The sequence below is a fragment of the Carettochelys insculpta genome, chromosome 11 (genome assembly GCF_033958435.1).
Source record: "Carettochelys insculpta isolate YL-2023 chromosome 11, ASM3395843v1, whole genome shotgun sequence".
NCBI lineage: Eukaryota > Metazoa > Chordata > Testudines > Carettochelyidae > Carettochelys > Carettochelys insculpta.
The window spans coordinates 49,698,620-49,724,805 of NC_134147.1; the positions used below are offsets into that span (position 1 = coordinate 49,698,620).

The 26,186-nt window shown below is 58.7% G+C and overlaps 2 protein-coding genes across 2 annotated transcripts; one reads left to right on the forward strand and one right to left on the reverse strand.

The window, feature by feature from the left end:
- Nucleotides 1–219: 219 nt before the first annotated feature.
- On the reverse strand, nt 220–11,665 carry ARPC4 (actin related protein 2/3 complex subunit 4). The gene is made up of 6 exons (XM_075005181.1): nt 11,561–11,665; nt 11,325–11,443; nt 4,955–5,066; nt 4,769–4,864; nt 4,461–4,631; nt 220–972 (listed from the first exon to the last, which is right to left on the reverse strand). The coding sequence occupies exons 1-6, from the start codon at nt 11,561–11,563 to the stop codon at nt 967–969; spliced, it is 507 nt and encodes a 168-aa protein (XP_074861282.1). The 5' UTR covers nt 11,564–11,665; the 3' UTR covers nt 220–966.
- Nucleotides 11,666–12,274: 609 nt separating this feature from the next.
- Nucleotides 12,275–25,655, forward strand: TADA3 (transcriptional adaptor 3). The gene is made up of 8 exons (XM_075005059.1): nt 12,275–12,675; nt 13,508–13,758; nt 14,009–14,114; nt 21,519–21,660; nt 21,952–22,055; nt 22,147–22,256; nt 23,719–23,904; nt 23,974–25,655. The coding sequence occupies exons 1-8, from the start codon at nt 12,469–12,471 to the stop codon at nt 24,164–24,166; spliced, it is 1,299 nt and encodes a 432-aa protein (XP_074861160.1). The 5' UTR covers nt 12,275–12,468; the 3' UTR covers nt 24,167–25,655.
- The last annotated feature ends 531 nt before the right edge of the window (nt 25,656–26,186 follow it).

Sequence of the window (26,186 nt, forward strand, 5' to 3'; positions counted from 1 at the left end):
CAGCACTCGGCTGTACACAGCTCCGCCCAGCCTTGTGACGTCAGGGGCCCGGAGACTCTGGGGAGCTGCCGCGTCCCGCCGCCCGCCGGTTCCCGTGCAGCACCCCGCCCCCGCCCCCCACCTGTGCCCCTCCGCGGGGCGGGGCGGGGCAGCAGCGCTCGGGCTCGTGCCAGCCCCCGGCAGCTCTTTCCCGCCCCCCGCACGAGGCCACACCGAGAGTCAGGGAAAAGACTTTAATGGGGAAGGTACCCGAGCCAGAATTGCAACAGGAAAGCAGCACAAGAGACCAGCCTCCCCCCAGGCCGGCAGGGCAAAGGCAGGGGGTGCAGCGCCCAGCTCCCTGCAGCGATTCCCTGCTCTGCTGAGCTGTGCCCCACAGCCGCACCAGGGGGGCTGGAGAGACTGGGCACTGCCGGACGCCAGCCCTGGCCCTAGGGAAGAGAGCCAGCAAGCCAGGGACAGCTGCTCTCGCCCCTCCACGTGCTGGAAGCCCCGACAGCAGGACTAGGCTTCCCCACTGTCTCCAGAATGCCCTGTGCACAGCTTGTAGAAGGGCCCTGGTTACTGCGTAGCCCCTGCATTCAGCTGGAAGGCACCAGCCTGCAGGCAAGGACGGCTCTTGCTGTCCCGTGCTGGAGCAGGCACAGGCCTCGCTGTCGTGTCCCGTCCTCCCTCCCCCACTCCCCCCCCCCCCGACAATTCCAGCAACGATTAGTCATTTAACAAAAGAACATGGAGTTGACAGTCTCACACAAGCACATAGTTCAGTTCAAATTACTAACGCCTCCCCCTCCCTTCCCCTCGGGCTGGTGGAGCATCAAGGTACGTTCCGCACGAACAGCTCCTGAAGATGTGACTGCTTCTCATCTCTTCCAGACAGCAAGGCCCTGGGAGTAGCTCCCAGCAGGCAGCTGTGCAGATGCAGGAGAGAGCGAGAACCTGAGCTGTGCAGTCCAGCACCACACTCTAGAACTGGCAGGAAGGAGAAAAAGACAGGTTGTCAATGCCCATTAGCACCCACCTGTCTTCCCAGACGCACCCAGCCCCAGGCAGGGCCTGTGAGCTACAGTGACTTTGTCCAGGGCCTGCTAGAGGCAGGCTGTAAAAAGTAGGGTACCAGAGCTTCAGTGCTCTCTTTTAGCAGGGTATCAGGAATACCCCCATCCCCCCAGCAGGCTCTCCTCCCCATGCCGAGTCCCATCATTAGGGGGCCTTCACTACTGCACATGTCCTACCCCAGGAAGGCCCTCCTGTGGTCACAGGAGTATAAGCATAGCCACAATGGGTCACACCAACAGTCCCTCTAGTGCAATCAACAGCCAGTACCAGATGCTCTACACGGAGTGATCCATGTGTCAAGCAGTCTCAGCTTCCGGCAGTCAGAGGCTTAGGGACACGCGGAGCATTGGGGGTGCATCTCCGACCAACCTGGCTACCAGGAATCAATGAATCAACCTCCCATGAACTTAAACTCCTCTGGCCTTCATGCCCTCCCTTGGCAATGACTGCAGCTGGCGGACGGGGGTGCAAAGTATTTCCTTGTGTCTAAGCATTTAGTTATTAATTTCGCTGGCTGACCTGCCTGGTTCTTGGGATATGAGAGGGAGTAAACAGCACCTCTTCACTTCATTTATACCAGTCACGTTTTATAGACCTCGTCTACCCGGCTCCACAACTGCTTTCCAAAGCTGAACAGTCCCAGTCCTATTAATTTCTCATGGAGAAGCTGGTCCAGACCTCTCATCATTTGGACTGGGCACCCATCAGCAGGTAACATTACAGGTGTGGGTGCCCTATGCATTCATGGGTGGTGGTAGGGTATTTCCTGCTCCACTGCCTATCCCTTTCCTGACCATATTAGCTCTTCAGGCTGCTGCGGCACATGGAACAGACAGTGTCAGAGAACTATCCACAGGGACTCGATCTCTTTCTTGAGGTGTCTAAATTAGCTGTGACCGTACCATTTTCAAGGTACAGTTGGGACTATGTTTTCTAAACTGCATTATTTTGCATTTATTGACTTTGAATTCCTCCTCCCATTTTGTTGCCCAGTCACTTAGATTTCTGAGATTCCCTTTGTAGCTCTTTGCTGACAGCTTTCAACTTAACTATGTGAGTGAGGTAGCAGAGTTTGCAGATGACACTGTTTACTCCATTTTCCAGACCATTTATGAATATGGTGAACAGCACTGTGCCTAACACAGATCATGGGGGGACCCTGCTGCTCCTCCACACTATTCAAACTGACCCTTTTTTCCCTATCTTTTGGCTGGTTATTAGTTCATGAGAGGACTCTCATCCCATGTCTTGCTAGAAAGGCGTTGGTGAGGCTTTCTTGAAAGTCCAAGTGCACCACATCTACAGGGTCACCCTTGCCCAGTTTTTGTGACCCTGAAAGAATTTCAATAGATTGGTTTTTACTACAGAGGTAACCAGGTTTAGACACTTGGGAAAGAGTCAACCTGGGTAAAAGGAAATCAATCGCACCAGTTTGTCCAATACTAAAGTGTGGCTTAGTGGCCTGTAAGTGCCACATTTACCTCTTCAAGGCTTTTTCAAAAAGTCAGCATCACATTAGCTAATCTCCTGTCATCTACAGAGAAGCTGATTTAAGTGCTAGATTACATACCACATAATCTGAGGCAGCAGGTCGTACCCACAAAAGCTCATCACCTAATAAATAAAATAGTTAGTCTTTAAGGTGCTGCAGGACTGCTTGCTTTGTCATACCACACTTAGTAGTTCTGCAGTTTTATATTTTAGTTCCTTCAGAACTCTTGCATGAACGCCTTCTGGCTCCAGTGATTTCTATAGCGCTTTAATTTATCTATTCATTCTGCTGACACCTCAATTTGGAATAGCTCCTCAGATCTGCCAAACAAATAGAATGGCTCCAGTGTGGGACACCCCCTCTCAGTCTCTGTAGTAAAAACCAAGGTAAAGAATCATGTAGTTTCTTTCCAAAGGGTTTATTTCCTCACCCGCTCTATTGGCTCTGTTCAGCGGCTCTATTGCCTGACAGGCATCCTGCTTCTAAGGTACCTTTTTGTTGTTAGCTTTTTTTTTTTTTTTTGGTCTTTTGCTAGTTGCTCTTCATCAGTTTCTGGCCTGCCTAATTCTGCTGTTAGATGTGACTTGGCGGAGTTTGTGCTCCTTTCTAGTTTTCCTCAGTAGGATTTGACTTCCAGTTTTTCAGAAAGATGTCATTTTGTCTGTAATCACCTCTTACTTTTTAGACATGGCAACTTTCTTTGAGCCGCTTACAGTTATTTGGGATAGATATTTAGTTTTTACTTCTATTATGGACAAGTTATTAGTACTCTTCAGAAGTTTCTACACAGCTTGAAGACGTTTTCATGCTTGTGTGACTGTCCGTTCAGGTTCCAGTTAGCTCGCTTCCTCGCTTTTGGGTAGTTCCCCTTTTTGAAGTTAAATGCAGCTGTGGTGGTTCTCTTTGGTATTTCCCCTTCTACAACGATATTATAGTAAATTACCGTATGGATGCTGTTACCAAGCAGCTCAACTACACTCACGTCTTGGACTGGCTCTTCTGTACCACCTAGGACTAAAACTGGAATTCCTTCTTCCCCTGTGGATTCCAGGACTAGCTGCTCCAAGCAGTCATTTAAGTTGTCAAGAAACACTCTCTGCATCCCGCCCTGAGGTGGCATGTACCAGCCAACAGGGGGTAACTGGAATAACCCATTAGTGGGTCTTTTGTTTGTGTACTAGCCAGGCTGGGCAGGGACACTGCCCCTAACCACTGTTTGCCAGAAGCTGGGGATGAGCAGCTTGGGAGAGGTAATTCAGCAACTGTGCTCTGTTCGTCCTCCCGGCGCTTGCAGGCTTGGCCAGTCAGAAGACAGGCTAGTGGGCTAGAGGAACCTTTGGTCTGACCTGGTAAAACTGTTCTTTCCTGTCTAATCTCCATCACCAGCGCTATCCTGGTTAAGCGGCTGGCAGCACGTTCCTACTGCTCTGCTCTTATTCACGCACAGACTTCCTACCAAGAGAGCCCTTTTGGCACAGTCTGACTCACGTGCTGCATCTGACTCTCTCTTTCTGATGTAGTGCCACCCCCAGCACGACGCACGCTCCTGCCTGTCTGGTTTGTACTCAGGCAGAGCCCTGCCTACATGGGACTGCCTGTGTTTAAGAGGCAGAAGCAGGATTCCCTAAGTGGTTTCCTTGCGGCCCTTTGCAAAGCCCCCTGAAGGGAACATTGTCCCCATGCTTGTTCTGGCTACCCAAGCTTTCCCCCCAACACTCACCCCGCATGGAGACAAACAGCAGTGACAAACCAGGAAGTGCCAAACCTTGCTAAGAGGCCAGGTTCCCAAGGGCCCCCTTTGTCTAAATGGTACCCCCAGAGCTCTGCCTGGTCAATAACAGGCTGCCCACAAGCCCTCCTTGCAATGGCGAGGGGAAGGAAGCAGCTGGTCCCCTGCCTAGGAGCTCACGTTCTTGAGGAACTCCTCGGCCACAATGCGAGCCCTGGCATTGACAGACAGCTTCATCTCACTGATCTCCTTGTCAATCTCCTCCATGAAGTGGATCACAAAGTCCACGAGCTTGTGCTTGTACATCTGCTCCGTGTGGAAGTTTGTGATCAGGAAGCTGATGTCATAGCCCTGGTGGGGGAGAGGAAAGGAGCAACACCCAGTCAGTGAGCAGCACCAAAGCCCTTTAGTCCTGCCATGGCAGGAATGCTCACAGCAGACAGCTCCCAGAGTGGGCCAGCGTGGTGCCCCTGCCCCAGCCACCTGACCTCCACGGGTTTCCTGCGCAGGATGAAAAAGTTCTCAGCCCTCATCATCATGAAACGCATGAATTTGTGGCACAGGATCTTCTCGATCTCATCCGCCTGAAAGGGGAAGGGAAAGTCAGGCTTCCTCAGGCTACGCACATGCCGCCAGCCCTTCCCTCCCCCTCTCCTCCCACTCCCCCGGCCTACCTGCTTTACTGCAATGCTGACTCTCACTGAATTAATGGAGCCCTCGATCAGAACCTTCTCCTTCTCGTTCCTGCTGATGATCACCGGCTGCAACAGCAGCTCTTTGCTACTCCTGCAAAGCCAGGAAAAACATGAGCACCCATGCAGGAGGGAGCACCTGCCGGCCCCAGGTACGTGTGTGCACGCCACGGAGTGGCTCTCACTTGGCCGCTTGGGTAGGGACCTCATTTCCATGCACAAGCTGGCATGTTTGTCCCTTGCGCTGATACTGGACAGACAGCCCTGGGGACTGAACAGATGCAGGATGAGCACCACTGCCCCTGTCAACAGGTTTCCCCTCTGAAACCTTCCCCCCACCCAAGCATCTGCTGAAGAGGGTCTTTGCCCACGAAAGCTCATGCTCCAAAATATCTGTTAGTCTATAAGGTGCTACAGGACTTCTTGTCGTTCTCGAAGCTACAGACTAACACGGCTACGTTTCTGATCAGAGCTAGACAGAGACTCACACAAGACACAATGAGCAGCCAAGACCCCTAACTGTACTAGCGGCTTCCAGGGGGAGAGGCCTTGCCCACAAAGGGCAGTGCAAGCCCTTTGCTACAAGGCAGTATGTTCATGAGATAAACAGTGCTTTCAATTCGACTCTCTCTGGTTACCCTGAGAAGCCTCCATGTGGGCACCCAGCCCACACTATCACAGAGACTCTTGTCCTGGGCAGGGGCTCCAGGGAACCAGAGAAAGACGAGCAGAGTAACACATACTATTCCCCTAGGACTATGAGGCCTCCATAACCAGGGACTACCCTGCAGGAACAAACCCTAAGCGCACACCCTCCAGCACAAGGTCCAGACACAGTAGCCAAAGGGAGCAATGCCAAGAGGTGCTTGCAGGGTTTCAATCCAACTGGCCGCTGCAACGAAGCTTTCCCCACAGGGCCTGCGCTTGGCACCCAAGGGCTCGGACTCTTTCCTAGGGTTGGCTGGGCATGCCAGGCCCCATGCTCTGGAGCAGGCTGGGCAGTGCAGCCAGTCATGGGTGGCAAAAGAGATGCTCTTGGGACTAACTGCAGCTTCCCCCAAAACACTCCAAACAACAAACGCCTCACCTGCATCAGCTGTGGCCTTGGGCACGATGAAGACAATGCAATTTAAAGGCCTCTGCCACAAAGGATCCAGTCTGCTGAACACACACCAATTTCCTCAAGCACACAGAAAGGCATATGGCATGGCAAACAAAATCACTCGTAACCAAAGGTTAACTCTGACCCTGGCTTGCCACTTTTAATTGCATTCTGCTACCTTTTAAGGAAAGTTTTCCATTTAATATGAGCAGTAAATAAGTTTTACAACCTACCCTACTGCCAACTGATAAGGTACTCAATACAACTTCTGGAGAACCAGATTATAGGCAGAGCTGGTATTGTTGCCTATATTTAAATCTGCCCAACACCTCCTGTAGGATGATCCTGATTTTAATTGCACGTAAATGAGGTCTAATTTTAGTCATTCAGGCTGAAACTTCCCATGCAGAGTATCTGATTCCTGTTGACTACCAAGTCTCTGCAAAAATGGTTCAACTTTTTCCTGACCAAGGTTAAAGGAATACACATTTTTCTCATGTTAAAATAACTCAAAGCCATTTGATTAAGCAGCAGTCCTGCTCAGCAGCAGGAACTAGCAGTTTATCAAGGGCATCATTGTGGTGTCGGTGAGGAGTCTCTTTAGCTGTTCCCACTGAAAACTGCTCAAGTGTGTCCTCATTCAAACAGTTCTCCATTCACTCATGCTCCAAGGGGACCTCGAGGTCACTGGCTTAGTTCTGCAAAGAGCTGCTTTGCGCTGAGCATGCTCCAACCTGGGGCAAGCAAGACTTCCCAGTCATTGGTGCTGTGGCACACTGCACCCAAAGCTGGGAAGGGAACAGGGGTTAGCCAGGGCAACGTCGTCGCAGGCAGGGGGTTGGGAGAGCATGCTTCTGTGTCCTCTGGCTGGTGCCCAGGCAGCATGGACGAGGAAACCTACTAACTGCTGCAAAAAGGCCAAGGGCTGAACCAGGGTGGGGGTCAGAGTCATCCCATCTCGTGGAGCAGCTGCCCCTCGACCCACTTTGGGGGGCTCTGCAGCTCAGAGGGACAGGGAGGGGCTGGTGCCTGCAGGAGGGATTTCCCCCTTGCCCCATTTATTTTTTCGTTTGCCTGCACCCCCAGACTCAAGCTCCTCAGTCCCAATTTATTCACTGGCTCCTCTGGCTGCTGGTTTTCCCTGCTGGCAGCCGCAGGGTTCTAGTGCTCTTCAGTAGTGCCACTCCGGCAGGTAGCCTGCACAGGCAGCCGGACCCGCATTGCCTTTCCAGGCTTCCGCCTTGGAGGGAAAGACCCTTCCCTTCTCCAGCAGTGGGACCCTTCGTCCGTCACAGGGGAGTGCCAGCAGCCAGTCTCCATCATGGCCCCTCACCCACAGCCAAAAATGGTGTCCCCCACTCTCCCCGTACTGCGTGTGCACACGAGGCAGGGAGGGCTCCAAGCCAGGGGAGCAGCCCTCATCGCCCCCAGCCTCAGGGCCCTCCTTGCCTTTTTCAGCTCTCCAACAGCACACTCCAGCTGTGGGGTTCCCCTCCCCACAGTACCAGGGCCTCGGGCTCACAACGCCACCACCCCCAACAGGGCTGGCAAATTACAGGAAAACTGCAGTCACTTCCCCCAATTTTATGAGCTCTAAAACTCAACCAATGCGCTCTACAATCTGAATGTTACTTTCGTTGCTTGAAGAGCTGCCTCCTGGGGAAGCACAGTAGCACCAGTGATCCACATTTGGGGTCATTTGACCCAGGGATCCCTGAGTCACAGGCTGCTCCCCAAACCTGCTTTCTTCTGTTAAAGAGACTGAGGCACGGATGACTCTCAGACAGATTTCATTGAGCTACATGATGTGAACTCTCCTTCCCTTCCTCTCACCCCGCCCAGTCAGGTAACACAAGTCAATCACAAGCCCATTCAACAAAAGGAGTTTTGAAAGAGCTGCCTGTAGGGTGCTGCAGTGTGTAAGTCCTGAGGGCTGGCAATTTGATTTTGAGGCGAATGTGCTCTGTGTTGTGGGGAGTGGGGAATTAGGCATGTGAATGATTCCTGGGCAGGGACCAGTATTAGCAGTCAGAGGAGTGGAGAACTTAGAGCAGTGGTTCCCAAACTTCTCAGCCTTTTGAGTTCGGAGAAACCCTCCTGCTCCCCCTCTTCTTCTTTACCGAACCCTCTTAACAACAAATTCAAATCGTAACTTAAAATAAACAAACAAACTTGATACAAAAATGGTATTTAAAATTAAAAATAAATAGTTTTTCTTCGCCTCCATGAGTGCCTGGTCCAGCCCCAGCTGGCCACCTGCCTGTGCTCCATGCCAGCTGCCAGAGCTGTCCATGCTGCCCGCCCACGCCCCGCGCAGCCAGGGCCAGCCATCCACATACCGTCCTGAGCTGCCTGAGCCCCATGCTGCTGGGGCCGGCCGCCTGCGCTGCCAGTGCCCTGTGAGCCAACCGGCTGTCCACAAAGCCAGGCACAACCAGCCCCCACTCTTACCCCATCGCCCTCACACAAGCCAGGCACCCCTAATCCCCCATCCTCCTCCTCCCGAACCATACTCCCTCACCTTTCAGGAAGCACCTAGTTCCATGTGGGTCTTTCCTTCCAGCTCTCAGCCCCTGCCATTTTACATGGGTGACCCAGCACAGCTGCTATAAAAAGCAGGCAGCCAGCAAAGGCCAGCTCTTTCTTCAGGCGGGGAGGAGGAATGACAGGAGGGGACTGGGTTGCCTCATGCTGCCCCCCTCTCCCGCCCCCCCCCGGAAATCATGAGTTAGAGGGAGAGTGGTGTGGGGCAAGAGGAAATGAGATTTTGGGGAGGGAGATCAGTGGAGATGGGGGGGCAAAAGATTGGGGGTTCAGGTGAGGAAGACTAGCACCACCCAGCTCTTCCAACACACCCCAGCGCCCTGGACTCCGCCGCCCCTCTAAGCTCCAGCACACCCCACCACACCTACACCCCCACCCCCAGCTAGCACAGAGACAAATGGAGACAGCAGCTTCTGGTGCTATGAGAATTCATCCCCGAGGGGACAAGTCCTGCACTTCAAGCCCTTCACTTTCTTAAATCACTCAGCAGCGCCTTCCAAAATACAGCAATAGCAGACAGGGCTTTGCTGCCAATCTCCATCAAGGTGACAGCAAAGGAGCAGAGATTTTCCCAATTAAAAAATTAAGATCGACCTACAGCCAACGTCCCCCGAACCTTTTTCGTCCATGTGCAGATTTTCTCTGTTCGAGCGCGGAATAGATTTTTTTCTATGCACTGAGGGGAATGGGAACATGCACCACCAGCAGAGACAAAACCTGGCTGTGGGCGCACTGTTAACCAGGTGGGTGATATCAGAATCTCTCCTGAGACAGCACATGAGGAATGTTGCCTACTGCCAACTACGGCTCAGGAAAGTCTGGGCAGACTTGCCCTTTTGGCCCTTGAGAAGGAAGTGGCATCCACCCTGGATTACCATGCTCTGGTAGCACAGTTTGCTGCAAGGATGTCTAGGAAGGTGGGTTTCAGAATATAAGCAGCATCACACTGTTCATGGTCAGTGCTGTTTTTTTAATTATATTAACTTAATTGTTATGAAAAAGAGCTACAATATAACATAAAGCTGGGCATTATCAATATTTAACCTGTAACCAGCAGAAGCCCTTGAAGTTAACCGTAAGCAGATTTCATCTCTACTGAAAAATGTTTAAGAGGGATCCCCATACAGGTGATTTACCCTGGGCCCTCCACCTCCTTAGGCATGGCCAGGGTGGGTGTCAATAGAGGGAAGGAGCAGGATGGGACTGAGAGCTGACTGAGACAAGGGCAGATCAGTCACAGATGGGGAAGACTGAGGCCTGGCTAGGCAAGGAGACTGTGACAATGAACTAGGCTTGCAGGTGTCTACTTTTCGATCGGCGCTCCTGGTTGAAAAGGGACCTTGACAGTTCCGGTCAGGACTGCAAGGCAGGCTAGACTCCCTACTTTTCCTGGCTGCACCCCAGAAACGGCCAGCAGATTTGCTAAGAGGCACAGAGGCTGGGGGCTCCACACCCTGCTCCTAGGACTGGCTCTGCACTCCTCCTAGCAAGGAGCTATAAGCAATGGGATCTGCAGGACGGTACCTGCAGGTGACAACAGCGTGGAGTCTCCCAGTCTCCTGCTAGGAGCTGGACCTGCTGGCTGCCTCCAGGCACAGCCAGGGGCCTGCCTTAGCCTTGCTGTGCCATAGATGGGTAGCTGCCCAGTGTGAGCCTGCACCCCAACCCAAACCCCTCTTTCCTCCCAACCCTCTGCCCCAACCCCAGAGCCAGCACCTCAGGTGGATCCCTCATGCCCTCCAGCACCCCAACTTGTCAGCTGTAAGAATAAGGCCTTTTTCTGTAGCCATACTGTAGCCATGCTACATGGACTTAACTAGATGGAAAGAGCAGCAGCCATTGGCTGACAGAGGAAGTCACAGCCTCAGAAATAGTGTAATACCAGCTGTTGAGGGGCAGACCATGTCCTAATGGCACCTGTATCACCAGACAAAAAACAGATCTCAAGGTGGTTAATGAAAATAGTCCAACACCATTTTGCTGGACAAGAAACTCTTCATCAATAGTTGGGGTGTGAAATCCTCTTCCCCTTATTCTAGCATTCTGGTCCCCACTTCCCTATTTCTTGTATGGATGATTGATGGCTGGGTTCAGTTGTTTCTGCCTCTGTGTAATTCATTTTGCTTAGTGTGACTCAGTGAAGATGGTGGGGTGTGACTGGACAAAGAGTTTTGTTAGGGTTACGGTTCCAGGATCAGAGCTGCCAGACATCAACCCTGCACCAAAGACACTGCAGAAACTAGAGAATACTTTTTGTCTAGGAAGCAGCACAAATACCAGAGAAGATGCAACCAGCAAGACAAGGGCCAGGGAGCTGGAAGTGGGTCAGTGTCAGCTGGTTTCACACGACAGTTCTGGTGTATAACCCTGAGAATCCTATAACACAGGGATCTCGGGGAAGAGGCTGGGCAGGGCTAGGACAGTCAGCTGTGTAATTAGAAAGTTGACAACCCTACAATGAACTGAAGAAAGGGAAACAAACTGGGACAGGAAACCTATTGGGAAGTGATGCAGATTACCAGGAAGCTGCTTGTGACTCCTTAGCCCACAGCGCTTCTCCTCACTTCAACCCCACGGCCTCCCGGCGAGAGGCCCTGCCCTGAGCAGGCAGCCAACCCTTCCCATTCCCCACTGCTGAACAGGGGCCCCAGACCTCAGTGACTCTCAGCCTCTCCCCACCTCAGGGTCCCAACCTCCTTCTCGTACCTGACTTCCACCTCCGGCTTGTTGTGTCGCTCCACCACCTGGGAGGAGAAGTTCTCCAGGCACAGGGCAGCCTGCAGGGTGGCGCGCACCGCACTCAGGTAGGGCCGCAGCGTGGCAGTCTGGTGGGGGCGGGGAAGTCAGAGCAAGACAGAAGCCAAGTAGCCTGGTCCCAGGCACCCCCCCCCCGCCGCGCCGCCCCAGGAGTCGAGTCCCGTCCCACCACCCCCGACCCCTACCATAACGACGGCTTCAGTCCGCTCAGTTGGTCCAGGTCTCCGGAAGCGGAAGCGGAAGCGGCGAGCTCAGGAGGCTCCTCCCTTCCGGGGTGGGCGGTCCGTTCCATTGCCGCCCGCGGGGGTCGCTCGCCTGAGCCTCCTTCCTGCCCGCGAGTGGGACTGGCCGTGCCCCCCACTGACCCTGTCAGCCGCCCGGGGGCAGCCCCGGCCATCGCCGCCCCGCTGCGAGCGCCGGGGCTCCTCCTCCCCCCGTCCCGCACTTGGTACATTCCCACCACTGCTTCCATATTAGGTAACAGCGCGCGGGTTGTTCGCCCAATGGGGCGGGGCCCCGGCGTGGGGACCAGCCAATGGGGAGGGGGCTGGCCGCGCTGAGCTCCGGGGGCCGGAAGCGGCGAGAGAGGCGTCAGGCCGCCGGAAGTGCCCAGATTCCCCTCCCCCTCCCCCGCCCTTGGCAGAGCGGCGCCTTCTCCCTGGGACTGCGGCAGGGCCCGGCGCCCCGCCCCGCCCCCACGCCGCGCAGCCCGGCAGCCCCCGTACCCCGCGCCCCCCGCCCCCACGCCGCGCAGCCCGGCAGCCCCCGCCCCCACGCCGCGCAGCCCGGCAGCCCGGCAGCCCCCGCCCCCACGCCGCGCAGCCCGGCAGCCCCCGCCCCCCGCCCCCACGCCGCGCAGCCCGGCAGCTCCCGCGCCCGCCCCACGCCGCGCAGCCCGGCAGCCCCCGCCCCCCGCCCCCACGCCGCGCAGCCCGGCAGCTCCCGCGCCCCACGCCGCGCAGCCCGGCAGCCCCCGCGCCCCCCCGCGCCCCACGCCGCGCAGCCCGGCAGCCCCTGCTGCCAGGTGCCTCCAGACCGCCCCCGTGTGCGAGCCCCCAGCGCGCTGCTCGGCCGGCGCCCTCCCCGCGGCGGGATGAGCGAGCTCAAAGACTGCCCGCTGCAGTTCCACGACTTCAAGTCGGTGGACCACGCGAAGGTGTGCCCGCGCTACACGGCCGTGCTGGCCCGCTCCGAGGAGGATGGCATCGGCATCGAGGAGCTCGACACGCTGCAGCTGGAGCTGGAGACGCTGTTGTCCTCGGCCAGCCGCAGGCTGCGGGTGCTGGAGGCAGAGACGCAGGTCGGGCTCCCTAGTTCCTTGGGGCAGCCGAGAGTACTAGGGCGGCGGGCGTGGGCTGGCTGCATCTGGGGTCCGTCAGTCTGGGTTCCATGACCCTTTGCCGAGGGCTGTTTGGACTCCAGAGAGCAGCCCTCCCATACCGGCTTCACCGTAACCGCTGGCCTGGGGGCTTCTCGCAAGCCAGCCGTGGAATGGTTAACGTTTTGGGGGTTGATGAGCTGTCCTTACTTCCCGAGTGAGCAGTGTGGAAGTCCTTCGCAAGGCACCAGGAGCAGTACCGGTTTGTGGGTGGCCGTTCGTGGCCGGGGCCCTGTGCTGTACAGGAGGCCGGACTGGCGAGTGGCTGCATCTGGCCTGAAAGGCCAAGGACTTTTGCCTTTTAGTAATGCCTGCAGTCTTAGGCGTCTAGCAGAGTCGCTGCTCGTTGCTGTGTGGGTTGGCCCTGGCAGTGAGACCTGCTGGCTTTTTTACCTCTGTCCCTGGACTTGTGCCGTACAGTGTGCCCTCTCCGCTGGGCTGGTTCCTTCCTCCCATGGCAGACAATGTTGCAGCAGAGCCTGGCTTGCTGCCAGCCCATCAAGTTCCTTCCTTGCTGGGGGTTGTGCCTCGGTGGTCCCTGCGAGTGGTAGAGGGGTGCCAGCTGTCAGAGAGAATGGGGCCTGAGGGTGAAGGAAGCAGGATGGTTGTTAGAGAAAGGAGTGGGCCCTTAAAGGGCAGACAGAGCTGAAGAGGGGCAAGGGGCTTGGCTTTAGTTGGACCCTTTCCTTTCCCTCTCTGGTTCTGGGCTCCGCCAGCTGCATGGCTGGGGTGACACAGAGCTGTTCTCTTTCAGATTTTGACCGACTGGCAGGACAAGAAGGGGGACAGGCGGTTCCTGAAGCTGGGCAAAGAGCATGACCTGGGCACCCCAGTGAAACATGGGAAGCCCAAGAAGCAGAAGCTAGAGGGGAAGGGTGGGCACGGCACAGGGCCCGGCCCTGGGCGGCCCAAATCTAAGAACCTCCAGCCCAAGATCCAGGAATATGAGTTCCCAGATGACCCGGTGGACATGCCTCGGATCCCCAAAAATGATGCCCCAAATAGGTAAGGTCGGGTTGGAAACAGAAGGGGTTATGAGCAACTGTGGGGCTCCCAAGGGAAACACAGCCCTTTCCCTGATGCTGTGGGCCAAAGCCCCAAGCTGAACTGGGCGTTGGGTGCTAACGCTTGCAGTCTGCTCCGCACCGATCCGCCCTGAGCACAGACTCCATCTCCTGGGTTCAGGAGGAGCCACCCGCTTGGGTCAGCAGCTCCTGCCCTTCCCTTCTGAGTGCCTGTTTGCCGCACCCTGCAGGTTCTGGGCCTCCGTGGAGCCCTACTGTGCAGACCTCACCAGTGAGGAGGTGCGAACCCTGGAGGAGCTGCTCAAGACCCCAGAGGATGAGGCCGAGCACTACAAGGTACAAACCACAGGGCAGCCAGTGCCCCTCTGCCCTCCTGCCATTCTTGGGCCTTGCAGTGAGAGCTGATGCCCCGGGAGTGAGGCAGGCAGCAAAGGTGGGTTGCAGGGCTTGGCGCTGCGCAGCGCTGCGGGGCTGTGGCTACCTCTTGCCCGTCCTTGGGCAGTGCAGGCTGGGTGGGGTCAAGCTGGCTGGAGGCTCTACCCTGGGAGGTGAGGCTTGTGCTGCTGGGGCAGGATGGTGCAGTCTGTGCCCTGTTCTACAGCAGCGAAGCAGATTGCCGGGAGCGTGTTGGGCGGGGCTCTCCAGCGCATGCAGAAGCTGTTGTAGTTTTACCTCCGGGTCACAGACGTGCTTGGGCCCTGGGTATCTGGGTGTCTCACAGCTTGTCTCCTGCTCCAGCGCTTGTGCCTCCCTCTGCTTTTCAGGCACAATTGAGCTGCCGCCGGCAATGGGGCGGGAGATAGCAGCCTCCTTGCAGGGCAGGTCTGAATGAGCCAAGACCTCTGTATGCTCTGGGCTGTGCCCAGAGCTCCGTCCTCCCTTAGCCCCAGGTGGCTTTCCCCGAGAGAGCCCTGATCCCCATAGTAGGGGAGGGCAGGGACAGTTAGTCCACAAGTGCTCAGATTCCCTGAGCTGCCCGCGTGGGCGTTGCGGGTTAGAGAGGAGAGCAGTGCGTGCTTTGGTGGGAGGAAACAGACGCTGTAGCTGTGCCCTGGGGTGCTGCCATCCAGGCCGGCCATGGGGCTGAATGCAGGAAGCCGTGGCTGAGTGCCAGGTAAGGGGAGCCAAGGGGGACGGTGCCAGCGCAGCCGTAGCTGGGCCCCAGGTGAGCTCAGCCCCCATTGCCAGCGTCAAGGGAAATGCGCCACATTCCGGAGCAGTCAGCACGGCTTCGGGTGGGCCGGAGGGCAGCCTGGATTCTCGTGGTGCTGAATTCGGGGTGGGGCGCACTGCGGGCACACACGCATCTGCCTTGGCTCTTGCCTGCCCTGCAGATGTGGCACCTGTGCCCAGGCCTGGGAAGCTGGCGCTGAGAATGCACCGACTGCTCTCAGGTGGGGGGCCCAGCAGCACTTCTGGGCTCTTGCAGTGCCCTGACCCCACCACCTGGCCTCCTCTTCCCTACCGACAGGCGTGTGCCGGATGCGCTGGGACCTGAACCTCCTGGCTGCTGAGATGGGCACCTGCAGAGAGGTGTGATGGAGTGGGGGGAGTGCATGTGTGAGTCAGGCTGGATGTGAGAGACAAGCAGATCAGCTCCCAGTAGCTAAGGATGACCCTGGGGCTACAACTGGCAGGTAACACCTCTGCCTGAACAAAGAGCAGGGAGGAGCCAAGCAGGGCTTTTTTTTTTTTGAATCAGGAGCAGCAGTTAGAGGCTAGGGGAAGAGGAGCTGGAAGGCAGCCAGCCTGAGGAGGGGGAAAGCTACACCCCAGAGGGGCACCCCTTGGGGTCTTCTCCCCAGGACGGGTTGGAAGGACTGTCTCTGGCTGCTGTACTGTCGCTTCTGTGAGAAACTGGGCATCTGTTGCCTAATAAACCTCCTGTTGTACCTGCTGAATGAGAGTCAATCCTGCCAGCGGACGGGGTGCAGTGCAGGGGGACCCCTGAACCCCATCACACTCGTGTCAGGAGTGGGATGCACTGCACCCACGGATGAGCTCCCATCAGTGGCTGACTGAGCACAAGAGAAGGAAGGAGCCTCACAAGAGCCAGAGGGGGAACAGCAACTGCTGCAGCTGCTGCTGGTGAGTGGATACCCCGGGAGACAGCAGAGAGATGGATTATACCCGACTCCTGAAGGCAGAGCTAGCGGGGCTGTGCAGAGAGAGGGGCCTGACCATGGGGAAGGTGACCAAGGCCCAGCTGATTGCCCACCTGGAAGAGAACGACCGATCTGGGGGGGCAGAGCCTGTCCCGGCAGAAAGTGGCTGGTCACCCTCGGGAAGCATTTTGGATTCTCTGACAGGAGCGGGGTCTCGACGCCGTCAGACACACACGGTGCCCGCCAGGTCACGCTCAGCTAGGGGTGGTCCATCGCGGGCAGAGTCCCCCGCCGCAGAGCTGCGATGGCTGGAGCTCGAGGTGAGATTAAAGGAACTGGAGCACCAGGAACAGGAAAGAGAGCATGAGCACGAGCGCCAGCTACAAGAGAGACAGCGGGAGGAGAGAGAGCGAGAGCGGGAGCATGAGCAGGCCATGGCAGAGGCGAGACGCCAAGAGGCCCCAGCTGTGGTAAGTGGGGAGAGGGCCAGACGGCTCGGGATGGCCAGTCACTTGGAGACGCGCGTGCTGGCCCAGTGTCAGGACCCAGGGGACATGGACGAGTTCCTTACCGCCTTTGAGGGAGCCTGTGAGTTGCACGAGGTTCCCCCAGCTGAGTGGCTCCGGCACCTCACCCCCTTGCTGGGCCAGAAGGCTGCAGCGGTGCTCAGCCAGCCGGAGGGGCTGCAGCCTGGGGACTATGAACGGTTCAAACAGGCCCTGCTGCATAAGTTCGGGCTGACTCCGGAGATGTACAAAAAGAAGTTCCAGGAGGCGCAGAAGAGGCCAGAGGAAACCCATGTGGATACAACCGCCCGCCTGAGGCAAAACTACCGGAAGTGGGTGTTCGGGATGGGAGCCTAGTCCGTAGAGGACCTGATCGAGCTGGCGATCCTGGAGTGATTCTACAAGATATGCTCACCTGACCTGAGGGTGTGGCTCGTGGACCAGAGGCCAGGGGATTCACACAATGCAGAGAAACTGGCAGATGACTTCACAAACAGCCGGGCCAGGTTTGAAAGGGAGTCCCGGAGGGAGAGGGAGTCCCGGAGAGACCGAGAATCTCAGAGAGACTGGTTCCTGACCGTATGACAGAGGGGACCACCTCTTGGGTGAGCCCAGGAAAGAGGGGCCGGCCACCTACCCCCCAGAGAGCCAAGCAGAGCCTGGACAGAGCAGCCGGCCCGAGGGACACAACAAGACCCAGGCTGTTACCACTGTGGGCAAAAGGGGCATAGAGCAGCCCAGTGCCCCAAGCTCCCAGACAGGTTGAGCAGGCTGGGGGGTCATGGAGTCAACTGGGTGGAGTCCCAGAAGCCAGAGGGGCTGGCGGCCAAGGCGGGTGGTGCTGACAGTGGGCACTCGGATTGGGCCAAGTCTGCCCCACAGACCAGCTCCTCAGGGGGACCAAATGCTCAGAGGTCAGTTTACAGAGTGGGGGCGGCAATGCCTCTGTGGAGCAAGCGTCTCAAACGCCTCGAGGTAGATGGGAAAAAGGTCACGGGGTTCTGGGACACAGGCACTGATGTGACGCTGGCCCTACCCGGGGTGGAGGCACCGGGCTGCATGATACCCAATTCCCACCTGACGATAACAGGAATTGATGGGACCCCTTTCAAGGTGCCCATGGCGAGGGTGCACCTGAAATGGGGGAAGAAGGAAGGCCCCAAGGAAGTGGGCGTGCACAGCCATTTGCCAGCGGATGTACTGATGGGGGCTGACCTGGAGAACTGGCCAGGTGAACGCCCTCGTGCCCTGGTCCTGACCCGTAGCCAAAGAAAACGAGGGGTGCGTTCCCCAGATTCAGGGCTACAGGCCCAGCCAAAGTCACAGGAGCCACAGGGGCCAACCCTGAGAGAAAGGGGGCCCCCAAAAACCAGATCTCACAGGCCAGGGGTGCTGGAGCCAGGCAGGGATAGGGAAGTAGCTTCTGCCCCTTCCCCAGCCAAAGAGTTCCAGGCAGAGCAGCAGAGAGACCCCTCCTTGCAGAAGCTGAGGGAACTGGCCAGTCTCAGCCCAGCTCCACAGCTGGGGGAGGGCTGCAGGGAGAGATTCCTGTGGGAAAAGGGATTCCTGTACCGGGAATGGGCTCCCAGACGCAAAGCGGAACCATGGAAGGTCCAGAGGCAACTGGTGGTTCCCCAAATGTACCGGCGCAGGTTGCTGTACTTAGCCCATGATGTCCCACTCGCAGGACACCAGGGGATCCACCGCACCAGGAGAAGGTTGTTACAGAACTTTTTCTGGCCAGGGATCTTTGCAGCTGTCCGTCTGTATTGCCTGTCCTGCAATCCCTGCCAGAGGGTGGGGAAGAGCCGGGACAAGGGGAAACCTGCCCTGAGGCCACTGCCCATCATAGAGGAGCCTTTCCAGAAAGTGGCTATGGACATAGTGGGCCCCTTCAGCAAGGCAACGCGTTCGGGGAAGAAACATATTTTGGTGGTGGTAGATTTTGCAACGCGATACCCAGAAGCAGTGGCCTTGACCTCTATCGACGCTGACACCGTGGCGGATGCACTGCTGTCCATTTTCAGCAGAGTGGGGTTCCCCAAGGAGGTCCTCACAGATCAGGGGTCCAACTTCATGTCAGCCCTACTGCAAAGCTTGTGGGACAAGTGTGGGGTCTGGCACACCTGGGCCACAGTTGACCACCCACAGACTAACGGGCTGGTGGAGAGGTTCAATGGGACTCTGAAGCAGATGCTGAGAACCTTCATGAATCAATACCCCCATGACTGGGACAAGTACTTACCCCACCTTCTGTTTGCATACAGGGAAGTGCCCCAGGAATCCACGGGGTTCTCCCCGCTTGAGCTGCTGTATGGAAGGAGGGTACAGGGACCCTTGGACTTGCTCAGAGAAGAGTGGGAGGGGACGGCCTCTCCTGAAGGGGAGTCAGTGGTACAGTATGTACTGACCTTCCGGGAAAAACTCACCGAGCTCATGGGCCTGGCCAGGGAGAACCTCTCCATGGCCCAAAGGAAGCAAAAGGTCTGGTATGACTCTAATGCCCAGGCCCGAGCCTATGCCACCGGGGACCAAGTGATGGTCCTTGTACCTGTGCGGCGGAACAAGCTGCAAGCGGCCTGGGATGGGCCCTTCAAGGTTGTCAAACACCTAAATGACGTGAATTATGTGGTGGAACTGTCAAACCGGGCCCACAGCCACCGGGTCTATCATGTGAACATGATGAAACCTTACTGGGACAGAGAGAACTTGGTGCTCGCCTTGTGCAGACACTGGGAGGGGCAGGGGGATGATCCCTTGGTGGATTTGCTCACAAGGACTGGAGCCGGCTCCTTGCTGGAGTCTATTCCCCTCTCAGACCAGCTGACCGCTGCCCAGCAGACGGAGATCAAGGAGGTGCTGAATTCACACCAACAGCTGTTCTCGGACAGACCCGGACGCACTGACCTGGCTGTCCACTGAATAGAGACAGGCACCCACGCCCCTATCAAGTGTGTGCCATTCAGAGCCACAGGGAGGACGGCTCAGGACATAGAGCGGGAGATTGAAGACATGCTGGCTCTGGAGGTGATCCAACCCTCGTCCAGCCCCTAGGCCTCTCCCGTGGTGTTAGTCCCTAAAAAAGATGGGTCTGTTCGGTTTTGTGTGGACTATCGCAAGCTTAACGCCATCACTGTCTCGGACGCCTACCCCATGCCCAGGCCTGATGACCTTTTAGACAAGCTGGGGGGAGCCCGTTACCTCACCACCATAGACCTCACCAAGGGGTACTGGCAAGTGCCATTAGACCAAGATGCCCGGCTCAAGTCGGCTTTCATCACCCCTGTGGGGCTCTACGAGTTCCTGGTCCTGCCCTCTGGCCTCAAGGGGGCACCCGCTACCTTCCAGCGTCTGGTGGACCAGCTACTGAAAGGGATGGAGAGCTTTGCCCTGGCGTACGTGGACGACGTTTGCATCTTCAGCCAGACATGGGAGGACCATGTGTCCCAAGTCAAGCAGGTGCTGGACCGACTCCAGAAGGCTGGTCTGACTATCAAGGCAGGGAAGTGCAAGGTGGGAATGGCTGAGGTGACCTACCTGGGCCACAAGGTGGGCAGCGGCTGCTTAAAGCCAGAGCCAGCTAAAGTGGAGGCTGTCAGAGATTGGCCAACACCCCAGACTAAGAAACAGGTCCAGGCCTTCATTGGGATGGCGGGGTACTACCGGAGGTTTGTGCCCCGCTTTAGCTCCATCGCAGCCCCCCTGACGGAGCTGTGTAAGAAGGGAAAGCCTGACAAGGTGGTCTGGACCAAGCAGCGCCAAGAGGCCCTCTGCGCACTGAAGGAGGCTCTGGTCAGGGCCCCGGTGCTGGCAAATCCAGACTTCAACAAGCCCTTCCTGGAGTTCACCGATGCCTCAGACGTGGGGCTGGGGGCGGTGCTAATGCAGGTGAATGACAAAGGGGAGAAACACCCCATCGTGTACCTGAGTAAGAAGGTGCTGCCCCGGGAGCAGAACTACGCGGCCATAGAGAAGGAATGTCTGGCCATGGTGTGGGCGCTGGGGAAGCTGCAGCCGTACCTGTTTGGACGGCGTTTCACCGTGTACACCGATCACTCACCCCTGAACTGGCTGCATCACATGAGAGGGGCCAACGCCAAGCTCCTGAGGTGGAGTCTGCTCCTGCAGGACTACGACGTGGAGGTGGTCCATGTCAAGGGGAACAACAGCACCAAAGCCGATGCCCTGTCATGCAGGGAGGGCCCTGAAGTTCCCCAGGTCACTGGCTAAGTGACCCCGCTCAGTTCGGTCTGGAAGGGGGGAGAGATGTGATGGAGTGGGGGGAGGGCCTGTGTGAGTCAGGCTGGATGTGAGAGACAAGCAGAGCAGCTCCCAGTGGCTAAGGATGACCCTGGGGCTACAACTGGCAGGTAACACCTCTGCCCTGAACAAAGAGGAGGGAGGAGCCGAGCTGGGTTTTGAATCGGGGGCAGCAGTTAGAGGCTAGGGGAAGAGGAGCTGGAAGGCAGCCAGCCTGAGGAGGGGGAAAGCTGCACCCCAGAGGGGCACCCCTTGGGGTCTTCTCCCCAGGACGGGTTGGAAGGACTGTCTCTGGCTGCTGTACTGTCGCTTCTGGGAGAAACTGGGCATCTGTCGCCTAATAAACCTCCTGTTGTACCTGCTGAGTGAGAGTCACTCCTGCCAGCGGACGGGGTGCAGTGATGGGGTTCAGGGGTCCCCCTGCACAAGAGGTCTGTGGTGAAAACGAGTCCGAGGAGCGAGGCTGCCACTTGCCAGCCCCTGGCCTGCAGCGCCCGGGCACTGGGGTGAGAGACAAGCTGCTCGCCTTCGGGGGGTTCCCGAGCTGTGAGGGGTACAGTTTGTGCCTGCTCCACACCTTGGCTGCCTAGAGCTCTCCTTCCTTGTGTGCAGGGGCCAATGTCTGGCTGAGACCCCTGCGGTTCCCCCGTCAGGGGCAGCAGGATAGCAGCTTCTCCAGACCCACTGAGAGCCCCAGCCTTCCCTCCCCCGCACCCTTGGCCATCAGGGCAGGAGCTGGGACTGCCCCATGCAGCTCTAGCCCTGGGCCAAGGGAGTGCAGCAGCTCTCTCCAGAGGTTCCCCGCAGGGCTCGTCCCCAGACAGCACTGGGGAGAGGCTCTGGGCCCAGCTGCCTGTGCTCCATTGCAGGTCCCACCACTGGGGAAGCATTACTGCCAGCGCTGGGCCCAGGAGGACCTGCTGGAAGAGCAGAAGGACGGGGCTCGGGCAGCAGCCGCAGCTGACAAGAAGAAAGGCGCCCTGGGGCCGTTGACTGAGCTGGACACAAAAGGTTCCTCTGCTCCACACCCTGGGCAGCCCCAGCATGAAGGGACTCGGGGCATGGGTGGAGGCAGGGAGGGCGGGACACCCGGGGACGTGTGAGGGGGCATGAGAGTGTGCCAGCCTCGCTCCGGGCAGATGGGGTGTCTGCACCCGAGTGCCAGCTCCAGCTGCTCTTCACACCACTGACTTGGCTCAATCTCAGCCCCCCCCGCCCCCCCGAACTGCTCGGCGCCGCCCCCAGCCCTGTCCCCCACCGAGCTTCACCATCCTCTCTTCCCCCCTCTGCTGCCCCCGCCAGATGTGGACGCCTTGCTGAAGAAGTCGGAGTCCCAGCAGGAGCAGCCTGAGGATGGCTGCCCATTCGGGCCCTTGACACAGCGCCTCCTGCAGGCACTGGTGGAGGTGAGTGCGGCTCTGGGGCAGCCTGACAGCTGCACGCTGGGGCAGGGGTTCCCTCTGCTCAGCACTGACCCTGCCCTCCCTCCGGCTGCAGGAGAACATCATCTCGCCCATCGAGGAGTCTCCCATCCCAGACCTGGCTGGCAAAGACTCGGGAGCCGATGGTGCCGGCACATCGCCTCGCAGCCAGAACAAGCCCTTCAGGTGAGCCGCGCCCACCTGCCAGCTGCTGCTCCCGGCTGTGCCAAGGGGCCCCCAGCCCTGCTGCTGGGGCGGTGACAATTGTGCACAAGACCAGCCAGCTGGGGTCAGGCACAGGGCCGTCCGCTCAGTGTCCCGTTCCTGCAGGGCCAGCATCGGGCGTCCCAGAGACCCCTCCCCTGTGACGTATTCCCAGCCCTGGCAAAGGGGCCAGGGCCCCGCCCGGGCCAGCCTGATGCAGAGCCTCCCTGTAGGTCTGCCTGCGCGCCGCAGCCTGGCTGCGAGCTGGGTGATGGAGTGCTGCCTGTGCGTCGCTTTCAGCCCACGGCCTGGTGCTTTCCTTGGGCGACCCCAGTTCTTGCGCTGGGAGGCGTCAATGACACCTCCTCATTCGCTTCTCCATCGCCAGTCAGCATTGCGCAGGCCCACCGTACCCCGCCCCTCCCCGCAACTCTCGGCCATGCTGTTGGCCAGCGCTCGGCAGCCGTTCCCACCCCGCGTCAGCGGCGCCCTTGCCGGAGCTTTCCCGGGGAGGTGGCTGCGGACACGCCAGGGATCTAGGTAAAAGCACTAGGCTGTTCTTTCTCTGCCTCGTTCCTGTCGGTTGCCTGGTGCGACGGCTGCAGAGAGCTACCACAGTGACTCCAAGGGTGCTCCGGGGTGGTAACACTAAGGTCGGCCCCTTTACTCCTGTCCACTCCCCCTTAACCGAGGTCCTGTTGTAGCTCTCCACACTCTGCTGTGGACTTTGCTGTCTTGAGCTCTTTAGTATCAGCTGCAAATTTTGCCACCTCTCTGTTTGCTCCTCTCTGCAGATGGTTTCTCAGCTGAACAGCTCTGGGCCCTGTGCAGAGCCCTGGGAGACTCCGCCCTGCTCCTGTGCCCTGTGTCCCACCCTTGGGGTCCTGTCCTTTAACCAGCCCTCTTTCCAGGAGAGGGCCCTCCCTCTTCTGCCAGGGCAGCTCACTAAGCTTCAGAGCTGTTGCTGGGGAGGGACTTGGTTGAAGGCTTCTGGAAATCTCTCCATGGGGTCCCTGTGTCATTGGCCCCTGGTAGGAGCAGAGCAGGTGACTTCAGCCCAGGCAGACCTAGGCTCCAGTGCCCCTTGAATGGCTGTGCTGGGGCAGCGAGGGAAGCAGAGAGGAAGCCTCTCCCCTTATATCTAGCTACGTTGAGGAATTGCTCAGGGAGGAGTTCAAGGGTTCGAGAGCCTTGTGTGTGCAGCATCTGAGCAGAGTGCTCTCCTGTCCCCTGTGCAGTCCAGCACACCGGAGCCCAGGCTAACAGGCAGCTCCAGAGCTAAGGGTGTGGGGTAGGCTCGTGCTCTTTCTGAGTGGGTCTCGGAAGCAGCCAGCCTGTGGGTATGCTCCCAGGCAGGGAGCCTGGCTCACCCTCTCTGCCTCCCCAGCCCCTTGCTGAGCTGCTGCAGCATCAGGGGCTCACAAGAGCACTCTGCCCCTTACAGTGTCCCTCACACTAAGTCCCTGGAGGGTCGGCTCAAGGAGGAGCTGGTCGCCCAAGGCCTGCTGGAGTCAGAGGACCGGGCCCCCGAAGACTCGGAGGACGAGGTCCTGGCTGAGCTGCGCAAGAGGCAGGCTGAGCTCAAGGCACTTAGCGCTCACAACCGGGCGCGGAAGCAGGAGCTGCTCAGGTAGGTGTGGGTCCAGCAGTGCTCGCGGGGTGGCTGGGCTGCAGCTGACAGCTCTGCCTCTCTCCCCAGGCTGGCCAAGGAGGAGCTGCACAGGCAGGTACTGCGGCAGCGTGTGCGCGTGGCTGACAACGAGGTCATGGACGCCTTCCGCAAGATCATGGCCGCGCGCCAGAAGAAGCGCACGCCCACCAAGAAGGAGAAGGACCAGGCCTGGAAGGCCCTGAAGGAGCGAGAGAGCATCCTCAAGCTCTTGGATGGCTAGGGGGGAAGTGCCACGTCTGGCCCTGCCCTTGCAGACAGGCTGCCCAGCCCGCCAGCACCTTGCTGGGCAGGAGGAGACGCCAGGCCCTCGGCCTTAGCCATGACAGCCCAGTCTTGTCTCAGCTGCCGGCCCAGCGCCAGGCCTGGGGGCTCAGCCTGTAGCACCGCCGTGTGCGCTTCTCCTGGGTGCTCAGCTGCTCTGTATGGCCCTTCCCCTCTGCCCTGGAGCTGTGCTCTGCCTATTGCCACAACAGGCCTGCGTGGTGGTGGGCCACCTGGCCACGCTCCCAAGTCTTGGGCCCAGGGGCGCAACTGGCCCCTTGGCGAGCAGGGGGTGGGAAGAGACAGGCCGGACCTGGCTCAGCTCAGAGAGGACCTTAGGCCTGCCTGGTGGAGCCATGTGCTGGGGGCAGAGGCCTGTGGCTAGGGCTGTGCTGGGGCAGAAACCAGGGCTGAGAGAGTGATCTGGCTCCAAGCCAGTTCCTGGGCTTCCTTCCTCAGCATCTTCCCTGAGCTCATGTCTTGGTGCTGGGCTGCTGTTGCAGGCCGTGGGGCGTGGAGCCTGCCCCTGGGCGGGGCTGTGCGTGTGACAAGGGAGCCGGGAGCGGCCGGGGGGCCATAGTGTAGCCGGGGTTACACTTCATGTTGGTGCCCAGCACCTCTGCAGAGGGGAGGGTTGTGGTGCTGTCTGCAGGACAGCCAAGTCCCTCCCAAGCTAGCTGCACCCCGGGGCCGGGGCTGGGGCTGGGGCTGGGGCGCAGGTGATTACGTGCCTTGCAGCTTTGGAGCCCTGCCCAGCACTGGGCCCCACCTGGGATCCCTAACTTCCAGCGTCTGCTGCTGGCTTCCCCCAGCCAGGAGTGCGCAAGGGGCACTGCTGTCTCTGCTCCGGTGGCTGGAAGTTTGGGGGGGCCCCAGTGCAGAGAGCAGGGGGCCCCTGCATCACTTTCCTGGGAAGGTTGAGTGGTCAGCTCAGGGCGAGGGCGGGGCCATGCACCAGCAGCTCCTGTTACAAGGCCGTGGGCGCCTGCCGCGGGCACTGCAGCTGCATGTGAGGGCAGGGACGGGACTGGGCCTGGCTGGGCCAGGGAACCCCCAGCTGGGAGGGTTGCCCTGGCCCATGCAAGGCGCTTGGGCGCTAGGCTGCTGGCGTTCTGGGGGTGGGACTGCAGGGAGCATCGGCTTGGGCCGGAGCCACGTCTGGTAGCGGGGCCCAGCTTGGCTGAGGCGGAGACCCCCCGGCTCTGCTGCGGAGAGCAGCTGTCGCGGGGGCCGGTGGCTGATGTATTTATTAGCCTCTGAGGCAGGGGGCCGTGGTGGCGGATGACACCAAATGACTGCTGTGAAGCTGGCGAAGAGGGAGGCGCCTTGGCTGACCTGGGGAAGAGGCCAGAGTCGGGAGGAGGGCAGAACAAGTCTGCTGCCGGGGCTGGCCCTGCCCCAGGAGAAGGGCTGGGGAAGCAGCCAATAAAACAAAACCTTGGGCTGTACGAGGCTGGAAGTTCCCTGCTGTGGGCTGCTGGGCTGAGCGCTGGGGGGAGCAGGCCTGGAACCCCCAGGCAGGGGGCTGGCTCCAGCGTGGGTGCTGCTGCTGTGGGGCCGGGGGTCGGGGGGCTGGCCAGAGGAGGGATGTGCTCTGCGCCGGTTGGCTCGGAGGCCGAGGCTGCAGTGGGTGCAGGAGCTCAAGGGGCGCATGTGGCCTGATGGGGTGAAGTGCTCCAGGCCTGGGCTGGGCCCAGCAGCCTGGCGGGCGTAGGGCTGGGTGGACAGGGGTGTTCTCCAGGGGGTGCAGGGAGCTCTTGAGTAGGAGGAAGTGCAGTCTGGGATGGAAGCCAAGCTGGGTTCTGGGCCCCGATCTACTATTCAGTCCTTGTGTCCTGTGGGAGGGTGACACACAGGTCACATGGGGTGGGGTCCCATGAGGGGATTCCAGGGTGGAAATGTGTGGGGGTTCCCATGGGGGGCAGTGGGAATGTAGGCAGGTTCCCACGGGGTGGCAGGTAGGGGTCTCGGGGGGTGTG

Excerpts from the sequence above, each read along its gene's own strand:
- ARPC4 (XM_075005181.1), bottom strand. Across the intron at positions 5,067-11,324 it reads AAGCCGGAGGTGGAAGTCAG|GAGTAGCAAAGAGCTGCTGT; the intron begins GTACGAGAAGGA and ends CTGGCTTTGCAG. Across the intron at positions 4,865-4,954 it reads TCAGCATTGCAGTAAAGCAG|GCGGATGAGATCGAGAAGAT; the intron begins GTAGGCCGGGGG and ends TTCCCCTTTCAG.
- TADA3 (XM_075005059.1), top strand. The coding sequence starts at position 12,469 with ATGAGCGAGCTCAAAGACTGCCCGCTGCAGTTCCACGACTTCAAGTCG. Across the intron at positions 12,676-13,507 it reads TGCTGGAGGCAGAGACGCAG|ATTTTGACCGACTGGCAGGA; the intron begins GTCGGGCTCCCT and ends GTTCTCTTTCAG. Across the intron at positions 21,661-21,951 it reads GACTGAGCTGGACACAAAAG|ATGTGGACGCCTTGCTGAAG; the intron begins GTTCCTCTGCTC and ends TGCCCCCGCCAG.